A 13170-nucleotide genomic window follows, 5' to 3' on the forward strand; every position below is an offset into this window, starting at 1 on the left:
TACCCTTCCTGTAGTGCTGTAGAGATCCCAAAACCAAATGTTTTTTTTAGAAGGGGACCAGTGTTCTCCATGAAAACTCCCCATCTTTGCAGTCTCCTTGCCCACTTTGATCTGAAGTAGCTCATGTTTCTTCAAGTTTAACTGCCTGGTCACTGTTTTTGAGTGAGCAGTTCCAGCAAAGAAAAATCCATGGGATGGGTTCCTGTTGGAGTATGTTCTTGTGACCTTGAAGGAATTCTGAAGGAATTCTGCTGGTCTGCTAATGGATGGTGGTCTGGGAGCAAGAAGTTGTTGTGTTCCACTGATGGCAGCTGTGTCAGATGTCTGGAATAACGTCCTGAGATTGGTTAGAAAAGGAATCAAGTCATGTGTCAACTGTGATCAGGTGAAACAAGTAAACCTTCTGCAAAACTGATTTTCCTTGTGGGATGCATTTCTTTTGTTTTCTGTGGATTGACAGGAAAATCTCTAGTGAGGTGTAGGCACCCAGTGGCTTCAGTAACTTTGGCTGTTGCCTTTGTCTTGGGCAAATCCCTCCACTTCTGCTCAGTTTCCTTATCCAGAAACAGGGATAATAATACTGTTCTTAGGTGTCTTCTCCACCAAAAGTGAGGAGGTGTGGAGGGATTCTGACCTTCCATTGTGTGAGAAGTATGGGACTCCTTTGTTTTATAGGGATTAAAGTTTGTTCCACATACTGGAAGAACTCTTGTTTTACAGATACTAAATGGTCACGAGAGAGACAATTTCTGTCCTAAAACACACACTTTAACTTTTTTATGCATTCATGGTGGCATCTATTTTCATTTCCCATTTGAGAGAAAAAACTCTTTCTGTCTCTGCTCCTGAATGTGTTGTTTCCTTTCTGCTATAGGTGCACCTGTAAAAATTGTGGGATGCCAGGGATGAATCTCACTGACCAAAATCAGTTGTCAGGTGACAATGTCAGAAATAGTAAGATGTTTATCAGTAGCTGCCATTCACAAGGTATGGAATCTGAGTGTCTGTCCCCAGGTCCAGGCAGGGTCCCTTACCCAGCTGAGAATCCTCACAGCTCTAGACAGCCGTGGCTCTGGGCCCTGCAGGAGTGCAGGCCACCAGACAGGGGTGTGTGGCAGCTCTGCCAGTGCCTAAGCCTTAAAATAATTTATCTCTGGTCTCAAGCTTCAGGGAAAAACCAAGCATGAGGCTGGAGCATCCTGTTTGGGAAGATGGCTGTGTGGGAGACTCCCGTATCTGTCTGTTAAGACTTGGATTTTACAAATCTCCTTAGCAGCAGCAATAACAATCCACGAAAGCTGTTCTTAAGAAGAGCACTCACAAACCACTTGCTGGTGGTACAAGAGTTCTCTCATCAGGTACCCTGTGAGTGCAGGTCTAATTGTGTGGCCCACAGGGATCTGCTGACTCAAGGTATCTGCTGAGGAGAACAGAAGAGCAGAACACTCATTACATGGAAAGGTTCCTCTGTAAGCAGGCAAGCAGTTACAGATATTTTAGCCTACCTGGGCCTGAGGAAATTGATCTTGACTCTCATTCAGAGAAATCTGAGTTTACTTCCTTATTCATGTAAGCAAAGCCCCTGGGAACAATGCTGACTACTGTGATGTGCTTTCTTCAGGAAAGCTCTGCCATGCCTCACCCGGTGCCAGGCCAGGGCTGACAGCAGGGCCTGGTGACTCAGAGCCAGCCCCGGAGGCTGGTGCTGAGAGAGGAGGCTCCCCCTGCACCCCAGCGCTCGAGACAAAGCGCTGTGGTGATGGCCTCTGTCATCGCTGGCATCATGAGGGCAGCGCTGGGCCTGTCCCAGGCTGAGGGCATGTGGCACACAAATGCCCGGAGAGAAAACCAGATCCTGCCTCCCCTGCTCTGTATTTCTCAAGAGAGAGCAGTGAGAGGGAGGAAAGAGGAAGATGTTACACAAGGGCCTGCTGAAATGAGTTCCTGAGATGAATCATCTGAGAGCCCGATGAAGTCTGTGTTACCTTTCTGTGCTTCTCAGGCCCTATACTTGCATTTTTCTTACAACATAATTCTTCCATCAGATCTGAAAATAGAGGTTATCTCATTCTTTATGCCGTGTAATAAGACTACATCTCTAATACCGGGTTCTTGACTTCCACAAATTTATGTCATTTGCAATACAGGCAGATGGGCCAAACTGATTCATCTTACAATTAAAAAAAATAAATAAATAGCCAGAGCCTGTGGTACAGGGAGGGAGCAGGCCAAGACAACTGCAGAGACACTGCTCTGGAGAAGGGCAATCCAGCAGTCCCTCTAAAAACCATATGGATGTGAGGGAGCCTGGCTGACTGCATGCAGTCAGCAACTCAACAAGTGTTGAGTGATTGCTACACTTTCCCAAGTACAGTCACATCAAGGTGTTACTGCTCAAACACCTTTTACTGAAAGCAAGTCATCATTTGGAATTAATGACAAACAAATCAGTTCTGATTTATTCACATAAGCTTAACCATGGGAAAGGCTAACAGGGTGGCTGGGTTGTCTCTGATGTTTGGGGACATTCCAGCTTGCCCCCGTTCCCTATTTATTGCTAGGCAGCTGCTGAAAAATCCTTAAAACAAATCTGACATGAAAAGTATCTTCCTGCACCTACCAGCTACTGAGATGTTACTGCTTGGCCTTGCACTACACGATGTGTTACGCCTTTCCCATCTCAGTCACAGTCACAGCCACAGCCCTGCAAATTCCTTGGCCATTCCTTTCCTGCTATGCCTCCACCCCGTTCTGCAGTGACCAGGGTGGGAAGCTCCTCAGACAGGGCAAGGTCCCAGCTGCACAAGCCCGCAGGTGCAGCTCTGCACAAGTGCCCCGGCCTAAAGCAGGGGTCACTTAATGCCATGAATTCACAGAACCTGTTCCGTGCCCCTGCTCCCTGTGTCCGTACCTGCCCTGGCTGTTACACTTTGTGCTCCAGGAGCACTTAAATCACTGCAGTGTTGTGTGAGCTGCTCCAACAGACCCCTCTGAGGGACAAGGAGCCAGCAGGCAGCCTGCTCCTGGGCAGCCCCGTGCACCTCGCTGCAGCACTGGTGGGGCAGAGGGGGGTGGCCCTGCTGCCCCGCTCTCCTTTTACCATTACCCGCTTTACCTTATAAAGAACCGTGCTCTGGAGTTCTGCCTGAGGAACAGCTCCCTCAGCCTTGAGACAAAACACTCAGCAGATGATACTGTGACAATTGTTAAGCCCAAATGAAGGCATTTGATCACTTCAAGAGTTCCTGCCAGGTGACACCTGGATGTGCATCCACACCCCAAGCCGGGCTCTCCCAAGGCAAGGCCCAGCTGTTCCCAGCTGTTCCCAGCTGCTGCAGTGCAGGGGGCCTGGAGCCTGTGCTGCCCTCACAGACCCAACGCCAGGACACACAAACCCCATCCACGTGCAAGTCACCGCTTATGCATCAATCAGGATATCACTTTTATTAACTGGATTTTCCATTTCTGTCGCACACCATGAATGTTTGTACAATGAAAAAGCCAAACATTGCCAGAAGCAATAAGATCAGTTGATATTTCTGTACCCTCTTAACACACATGGATTCTTTCTTGGTGAGAAATTTTTATACTTCTGTTCATTAATTCTGCTTGTTTAGACTGCTACTCTTAAAATTCTGTGTCAAGATTGTCACATCTTAAATACAGATTAAGTTGCTAGAGGTACATTATTTTTATATATTTTTATATACACACATACAGAAAAATACAAGACTAACTGTTTTTCCACAATATTTACTTTATACACTACTGTAACTATATGCAACTCTTAAAGACACGTTAAGGGGTACAAGAAACTGTTTACTTGCTCTAAATAGTTTGGTCCAATATTACCTTAATGTAGTGGTTATTCTCGCCCTTCCTTTTACGTGACGACATAACACGACGTACACCACATGCACAATCATTCACCTATCAACAGAGGGGGAGAGGACAGCACTCAGACTAACACATCTGTACACATCTGTACACCCAGAGGTCCAACCAGCCACACACAACTATAAGGCTATAATACAACTATGCAGCATAAATGGTCAACACTGCTGTTCTAAAGTGAGCACCATATATACAGTCGTATATAAAAACATTGGAAACAAAATACACCCGGGGTTAGTTAAAAGGTGCCATTCCAAGGCTGTACATATCAGGAAAGAGTATTTACAATACTTGGAAAAAAGCTGCAACAAATAAAGTTTATTGCCAATGCCCTTTATAAACTTGTCTCCTACGTGGATGTTACGCTCACTGTCTGTGAACCACACATCTCGTTTCTGGCCCTTGGTAAGATCCCTGCTCAAAAAATTCAAGCAATTATGTTCTATGGCTTCACCCACACGTCTATGCTTGTAGCTTTTAACTAAACTGCAACTAGAGATTAAAACTTAAAGAAGCACAACACTTCTCCTTGCCTTGTTGCAGAAGCAGAGCCCCTGGCTCAGCTCACCCCACGCACTTCAGACACTCTGAAGTCTTGCAGGAATCACAAGAGCTGTTGTGAGCTGTGGCCATCCCGACCCAGCCGCTCTTTGGTGCTCTGCTCCCTCCGCAGCAGACACAAAACGCGCTGTATTGACCATTCTGAAAGTGTTACAAGATGCTCAACAGTGTCAAACTCCTCTGGGACACCCAGGGTCTGCCCAGGGCGCTGCTACATAGTACCCCCAGTTTCACTAGCATTGCTTAGAAGACCCAGTGCACAGCATGAAAAAATAAAACATTCTTGCCCTTCCCAAAACTAGGAATCTGCAATATATTTTATTCTAGATAATAAAATTCCACAAAGTTAATTCATCTGGTCAAAAGTATCCTTTTGTACAGAAATACTCTAAATCAAGACCTTGCCATGGCAATGGGAAACCTGACAGGAAGGCTCAGAGCTGTGAAAGAAACACTTTCCTACCGGTTGTTCTACATGGACTTCATGAACAAGTGTATCACTGAGGGAAAATAAGTGATGTGCATGTGGGGAACAGCAGTATTTTAAGTCCTAAAAAGAGTAATAATAACAAAACTGTAAATGACAATTTCAATGCGAATCCAATTACCTAAAGGTTTCCCATCCCTTATTGCCTTCTGGAATCTCAGGGAGGGGAGGCGAGAACAGCAGAGAGGGTTTACAAGGTAGAAACCTAAAATACTAAGTGTCATGATATACTACTAACAAAAGTAAGTCATACAAATACTTTATTTTCAGTTAGCATGTAAAAACTCAGAAGTAGACTTAATAATTTACCTTTGTTATATTAAAAAAGATTGTCTGCTTGTAATATTAACATATTTCTATGGGAGAAAGCTGCCTTAGAAATCTACTTGCCTTTTTTTTTTTTTAAAGAAAACTGCCTCTAGCAAAACAAGATCTTTTCAGTTTGATTTTTGAGCCACAACTTCATCTATTATATCATAGCTTAAGACAAATAGGTGTGGGTTTAAAATCATATTTCAAGATCACTAATTTTCAGTGCATCTTTGCTTTGTACAAGCCTTGGAACATCTGAAAGCTCCCTGAAGAGTTTTCAGCATCAAAACATTATTGCTTTGGTTCTGTTTCAGACACATAGAAGTATGCCACATATCACATATTTTAGTTTTCACAGAAGGTCAGAACAAGAATTAACATTTCATAAGCAAACAAAAGCTTCTCTTTCTAGTTTAAGTGCAGAACATGAAACTTCTAAGTGCTTCATTTACATTAGGATCCAGATCTTTATTTTAATTTAATCCAGATCTTCCACAGTAAAATTATAAATGTAGAAATTACACAATAAAATATTCTGTTGTGTTGAAAAAGAAAAACATATCTGCTAGCAGCATGCAAAGACCATGCATTGTCATACCATCAAGCAAAGACAAAATTAAAGTATAATAAATAACTGCTCGAAGCCCATTAAAAATCTTAAGACAACAAAAGGGGGTCCGTGACAAGGTGTTCACAGCTCTGAGCAGGAAGAATGACTCTGTCAAGCAAATCGAGCTGTTCCAGTCAGGTCATTGTCAAATGACGTGACAGCAACTGGTCTGACTGGAGGTACACAGCAGCCCCTCCTTTGGGTTCCGCTGAATATTCACAGATATCTTTTCACACAGAGGTAGTTGTAGCACACTGTTTTTCAAGTTCCTGTTCTTTAGCCGTTCCAATTCATTTGTTGTGTCTGACATTTGGTCGGAAAAAAACTTTAGGCTGCTCAGTGATGAAGCCTGGTTTGCACTTCCGCTGGAGCTTATACACATTTTCCACGTTGATTTCTCTTGTACTTTTACACTGGAAAAGGACAGATTGTTTTGAGGATCAATAATGTATTTTGTGCTGCCGTGAATCTGTGAACCTAGACAAAGGCTCATTAGCTTCAGGCTTTCAACCAGTTCCCCTGCACTTCTGCATGACAGCTGCATCGAGTTTCCAGATCCAGCGCATCTCCGAGTGGAGCCCGAGGTGGTGTTGGTGCTCCCCCCGGAGCTGCCGGAGGGATTCCCCCCACCTTTGCTGCTGTCGCCTGGGCTCGTTCTGTCCACCCCTCCGTTTCCATTGCTGGGCTTGCTTTGTCCGCCACCGTCTCCCTGGCTGCCAGGTGGCCCTTCACTGCTATCCCGTCTGTGCCAGGAGTAAGTGAACCCGCTGTCCTTGTCCAGACGCCTCCTACTTTCCGAGTCGTCATCGCTGGTTTCGGAGCTGCTGCAGCTGGAGCCCCGTCCCTGGCTTTTCCTCCGGTGGTAGCGTTTGTGCACGGTGCTGGGCGAGGCGATGTTCATCTTTAACCTGCTGAGCTTTGGGGGCAGGTTCTCGTCCATGTCAAACTCATCATCTGACTCGCCCTCCTCGAAGATCTGGTTGAGGACTGGGGCGCTCTTTCTCGAAGTCAGACGATTTGTAACCGAAGGCTTACGACGCAGAACAACTTGAGTAGAAAGAGAAATAGGTTTTTTATCTTCCTCATCCTCCTCTTCATCTTCTTCTACTCTGAACAAGCACTTCCGCCCACTGGTAGTGGGTTTTAAGCTCACTGATGGAACTGCTGAAAGTGCCGGCCCAGCCAGTTCAGGGATCTCTTCCTTCTTTGTGGAATCCCCAAGGGCCTTGCTCCGGTGCCCGTTGAGAACGTTCTCAGCCGTGCGAGCCGGCGAGGACTGCGGAACAGTGGCGTGGGAGAGCGGGGTTGCTGTCAGGTCATCCTCCAGATCCTGGGGCACATCAATTTTTGTCGGCCACGACTGCCTGCATAAAAAATTGAAGATAAACAGGAAGTTTACATCACAGCAAGCATTTCAGAACTTACAAGGAAGTGTAAGATCTGCACCAGAAAAGCACAAGTACTGACACACAAATGGGGCTGCTGAGTGGCATGTCTGTAAACAACAGTACTGAGTGACTGAGCACAAGGAAGTGCTCTCCGAGAGTGTGCATTCCTTTAGAAATGCTGCTATTTGAAAGGAACACCGTCTATACAAGAACACAGTTTAGAAATTATGTTGGTTACTGTCAAATCACAATTTAAGATTTCACTGCCCTCAGAAAATGAATTAAGCAATAAAAAACCCTGAAATAATGGGGTTTCAAAAAAATAATCTGAGATTGGTACAGAACCACCAGTACCCAGAGGAAGGTACAAGCCTATTCAAGCACAACTTAAGGAAGATTGTATTTCAAACTACTTACTTCTAATCTGAACTTTCTGGGGTTTTTCCCCCAATATTCTTAATATAAAAATTAAATTAGAATTAACATGAGTGAGACTGAAAAGGTGAGTCAGATGAAACAGTCTCTCATTCTCACCAAGCTCCATTCTACAAAGCTCCCTTACATTTTAAACACATGCAGACTGAGATAATACATTTATTTGTCCTTAGCTGAGAAGCTGGAATGATACAACTGCATGAATTGAGAACTCAAGCTGCTTAAGAATATAACACTTGAATAAACTATAAATTCAAGTCAAAAATGTATAACTCTGTAATAGCATTAGCTCAGATCAAAATGAAAGTAATATGAGTGTCCATCAGTTTTACAAGTAGGCAGCTGATGTCTCATCTCCAGTATCTTAAGTTACTTTCTAATGATTTGCATTTAACTTTAAATCTTAATATATATTGTAATAGTCCAATAGTGCACACAGAATAAACTTAAGAACAAAGACTGTCAGTCTTTACTCTCTCTATTTTAAAAGCCTAATCCAAAAAACCAACATTTACAGACCAACATATTAACACTGAATAATTCTTCAACTTTTTCACTCAGCCTATGCCCCACATTTCTTGTCTTTCATTTTAAAGTGTTTGCCAATCTCTTAACTTTACATAACAAAAATACTCTTGCTACTGCATGAAAAGCTGTTGTAAAGACCTCTGTTCACATATGGACAGCATATTACAAGACGTTCCCAACCATACTTTGTGTGTGCCAAAAGAAAGGGCTGCATGGCTTCATGGCCTAGTTTAGAAGCAAGAGGGTGAGGACAGCAGCAGAGAACGTTTCACACCAAGTGTGACCCCAGGTATCTGCCTGACAGGCTGCACACAAAGACACAAGAATCACATCAGTTTGCTGCTCTCTGCCATGTCAGGAGGTCAAGCAGAAGGAAGAGGGAAGGCTCAGACACCTCTGCTGTGGCAGGACTGCACTTGCTGAACGCTGCACAGACAAGGACCCTCAAGTGTGAGACACTGGTCTACACCAGGTTGTCTCCTGACAACTTTCTCCCCAGCTGTACAAACTTTGAGGAGAGGCTGTACTAAAACCAGCAATAAACTCACCCAGCCGTGCTGCAGGCTTTGCTGTGAAGCACTTGTGTCGCTTATGCTCAACCAGCAGCACCAGAAACCTCTAAGCTCCAAGCCAGGACCCTCCAACAGTGGGGCCTGGCTGCCCACACACTCCCTGAGCCTGTGTGGTGCATTCCCTGCATGAAGCCATGCAGGCTCCTGCCTGTCTCACTGGGAGCTGCTGGTGGCCTCCACCAGTCTGTCCAGTGGGGAGCTCTACCTGCAGGGAAGCAACAAAAGCTGCAGCTCAGAGCCAGGCTGCGCAGACAAGTGAAGCCTGGGCTGTGCTCTTCCTTGGTTTCATGCTGGCACCCTCCCTTAGGTCCCAGCTGTCTCCAGAAATGCTGGGAAACACTTGACTCAGTTTGCTGATGACTTGTGCTCTGCTGTGTATTTTAAACACAATTGCCTGTAATTAACAAACAGGACTTAAATATGCTAGAAACATAACTACAAACATGACAGAAAATGAAGATCTCAATCTTACAGGAACTTGCCATGCTAAAAGAACAGACTGGTTTGTCAGCAAAAATAGGAAGAGTTCTGTACTTGTCACAATAAAAAGCAAATATAGTATCTTACAGTACTGTAGTTGCCAGGCAATAAACCTCCTCACTACAATATGTTTATCTCTCATAGCAGCCCATGTTTGCCTTCCTTCCCTTCTGCCTCTCCCTTTATTCCCACTGGGCCTGAGGGGAGAGAGGGACAGAAAACAAGCTCCAGGTTGGAAATAAGTTGGGGTTTTTTTTAATATTTTGACGTCTCAAAATCAAAGTAATGCATTACTGTGTTGTCTTTTCCATAAGGTCAATCTACAGAAACACTTGGAATTTAGAACCATCATGGAGGCAAAGGACAGCTACTGGGACCATAAAAGCAAGGGTTCCCAAGTTTGTGCAGATGTCTTTGTTATGAAAATTCATACTCACAGGGCAGGCTACAGCTACTCCAGCTTTACTAATTCATATAAAAAGCTAGATCAATTGAATTTTTTGTTTCAGTTTCTTACATAACTAGAGCTGCTCTTCACTGAAAGACTGACACTGAGGGAAAAAGTTGCAAACAACTGCTGAGTCAAAGTTACAGAATCACCCTTGAAGAGAGCTGAGCTCTCCAACACCAAGCTCCAGACCATTTAGGTTCTGTGAGCAATCCTTACTGCCTGCAACAGTAACTCTTCTTAAGTTCCTGCAACCACCTAAAATAACATTTCCTACACCAGTGACCACTGGTGATCAGGTGTACACAGTGCAGGGTGCAGTCCCACCTGGGGATGACAAGGACACTAAGGACACTGAAAACACTGTAACATTCATGGAGCATCAACTCATAATTCAGGGAGGCAGAATGGTGTTCAGAAGAGATGCCTCTATAATCTCAAGCCTAAATCCAAGGTGACAACCAATGGAGACTTAAACCTAATGTGAGTCCTTAATCTCTAAGAAGTGTCCATTTTTTTACATTTAACTTCAGGTAGTAAGTTAATACCTTACTTTTATCAATTAGGCCAAGGAAAACTATGACTTTGCATGAAAGTTGCACAGAGAAACTTTTAGAATGAACAAGTTGTTTTTCTTTTTCTCTAAATCATAGAGATAAACAACACTAAAGGTTTTTGCTAGAGTTAGCAGTGCTAAACATCAGCACAAACATTTAGTATTCTTTTTTCATTAATAAATTATATACTAACAGTTGTTATTGTTGCTAGTAGCAATTACCAGTATTTTACCTAAACAGGCAACTTTTGAAAAGACTGGAGGTTACAGGATCAAAGTTACTGAAAATGCCTCAGAACCTCCTCCATCTTCACTGGAACAGCTGTCAAGATGGGCCAATGAAAATTTTATCCAATACCAGCAGATCCCTAGTGATAGTTTAACACTTAACTCAGGAAAGAAAAACCACAATGTTTAAGAAAATAACTGCTCAAAACTCGAATCCTCCAAGTGGAAACTATACTATTTGCCTTTTGGGTTGGGCGTTTTGGTTGGTTGGTTTTGGTGTTCTTTTTTGGTTAGTTGGTTGGTTTTTTTAAAGCTTATTCTGCTGTAAGTGAGAATGTGGGATGCTTTGGTAACTGGCTGCAGAGCAAATCAACTGGCTGATCATCGCAATACCAACCAGATGCCAGAAGCCCAATTCCCCCCTTTTAGTTTTACTGTGTCACAAGCTGCAGCTTGGAAAATCTCAGGAACCCTTACTATTAGGTTTTTTCTAATTCATGTTTTTGTCAAACAAAACCAATCTATTGCAGTATATTTAAGTGACTGATTGAAATGGTAAATTCAATAATTTTTCTTAGACAACTGGCACAGCAACTGACATGAAAAAAAACATAACCTACAAGGCAAATTTAGAGTGATTTCTCATTTATAACTAATTCCATATCAGCAGGTTTATGGATTATGCAACTGATTTTTCTCCAGGGATATTACATAACACAATTTGTATGAGGAGCTGAAGGTCACTGAACAAGCCCTTTTCTAGGGGGTGTGAAACTTGCCTCTTTAGGTACAGAATTCAAATTGCCTTGTCATTTGGGTAGGAATTGAAAATGTTATGTGCAGCTGATTTCTGAACAGTTTCTGAAGTGTCCACAGCCCTTTGAAGACATTTAAAATTTGCAATGAGTATTTTACTGTTTTCAAGAAAGCATACTTGGGAAATTTAATATTGTCATTAAGACAATTTTAAAAACAAACAAAGAAAAAACCCCCAAACCCGTCCCAGCCATTTAGATTCCTAAATTCTCACCTGAACTGAGCTTTGATGTTGCTGGGGCTTGCAGATCTGGTCTGAATTTCCTTCTCTTGTTTTTCTCGCAGGATCCTTTCAGCTAGTAAGAAGTAAGTAGCAGTGATGTGATTGTATTTGTTAGTCTCCAATGCCCTGAGGAAAGTACAAAACATGAAATAACTCATCCATCAGTGGTTTTTAACAATTGGACATGCATCTTGCAGCTTGCTGTGCTTCCCATAGCAGGAAGAGTGCCTGAAAGCAGGACTGCCCATTTCTGATCTTTTGATGAGCATGCCTTAATTTTATTAAAAATAAAGGGACAACAAGTCTAGCAATTTCAGCTATAGTTAGGAGGAGACATCCTTAGAATATCATCCAACAAAAGTAAGAAATTATTTTTTATTTTACATTCATTAAATGATAACTGTTTTTTATTAATGTTCTGCACCAGTGATGTGCACATGCACTGGCACATGCAACTACAAAGTACCAATATTCAGTTATGCAACAAATGGAAGAAAACTTTCATTATTTTAGGCTTGCCACATTGAGTTTATAGTAAAAATAAGTTCATAAGACAGTAAGCATCACTCAGACATTATAACAGAAAAGCTGCCCCTGTTACACAGCTAAAAGCTTAAGAAGGGAGACTGCTGCTTTCCCTTGCGCATAAACAGTTTTTAACAGCTGAACACATAAAAAAGAGAAAATATTTGAGACCTCTTTCAATTTGGGGAATAGTTTAGAAATTTGGCAGTTTTCATCTATTAGAATCATCTATGTAGCTTTCTAGCAAGCTCCCTCAGTGACAATGACTTTTATGAATTACACAGATATAGGGAATAATATTTTAAATTAATATTTAGGTATACTGGAAATGCACTCAGGGAAAAATGCTAGAATTTGTCACCTTTAAATATGCATGAGAGATGAAGAATAAGCATGGATTCCAAAGCATTTAAGTTTACTTAAGACAGCTACTGCAGGAATCAAAACACTGTTTCAACACATTTTCTTTAAGTTTTTCCTGAATTTGGGTATACTTAAGTACTTCTGATCCCACAATATCCTATCACAGAGCAAGACTGCAATATTTTATTTATGAACTGAATGCCCTGATATTTAAACACCGAAGTACCAAGGTTCTCGTGATGTTCTTGACTCAAAACCAAGAGGTGCACAAAACAAAGTGCACGTAGAAGGCTGCCCACTTACTCCACTATGGTGTCTCTGTCTGCGATGTCGCCGAGAACCATGCGCTGTATTATACTGTTGTGCTCCTCCTCAGACAGATTTTTGTACGAGACCAGAGGAATATTATACTTGGTTGCAGGAGAGGGATCAACTCCTTGGAGCCATGCATGGTTTTCAATCTCTTCCAAAGATGCCCTTCGCTTGGGGTCTCTCTGCAACATCCGTGTAATTAGACTGTGAATAAAAAATAAATCGAAACAAAAATGCACACACGTGTTTAAAAAAGCAGCTGTTGTAAGAGCAACATTAGGAAGACATTTTATGCTGTCAGGTCCCATAGATCTTCTGAAGTCTCACGGTAAACAATGTGATGGGAAACTGTTTGGTTTTACAAATACTGTTAAACTGAAATGGTTTATTAAAACTATCAATACCATAAACACTACAGTTTTAATTTACTGC

The 13170-nt window shown here is 42.5% G+C and overlaps 1 protein-coding gene across 1 annotated transcript in view; it reads right to left on the minus strand.

Moving 5' to 3' along the window:
• Window positions 1–3429: 3429 nt before the first annotated feature.
• SNRK (SNF related kinase) overlaps window positions 3430–13170 on the minus strand; it is a 39807-nt gene continuing 30066 nt past the window's right edge. The window contains exons 5-7 of the mRNA XM_064415747.1: window positions 12730–12942; window positions 11530–11664; window positions 3430–7228 (exon numbers count right to left, since the gene is read on the minus strand). Of these exons, the coding sequence (XP_064271817.1) occupies window positions 6010–7228; window positions 11530–11664; window positions 12730–12942 (1567 nt within the window). The 3' untranslated portion in view covers window positions 3430–6009. The remainder of the gene's footprint in view (window positions 7229–11529; window positions 11665–12729; window positions 12943–13170) is intronic.

The sequence above is a fragment of the Passer domesticus genome, chromosome 1 (assembly GCF_036417665.1).
Source record: "Passer domesticus isolate bPasDom1 chromosome 1, bPasDom1.hap1, whole genome shotgun sequence".
Taxonomy (NCBI): Eukaryota; Metazoa; Chordata; class Aves; order Passeriformes; family Passeridae; genus Passer; species Passer domesticus.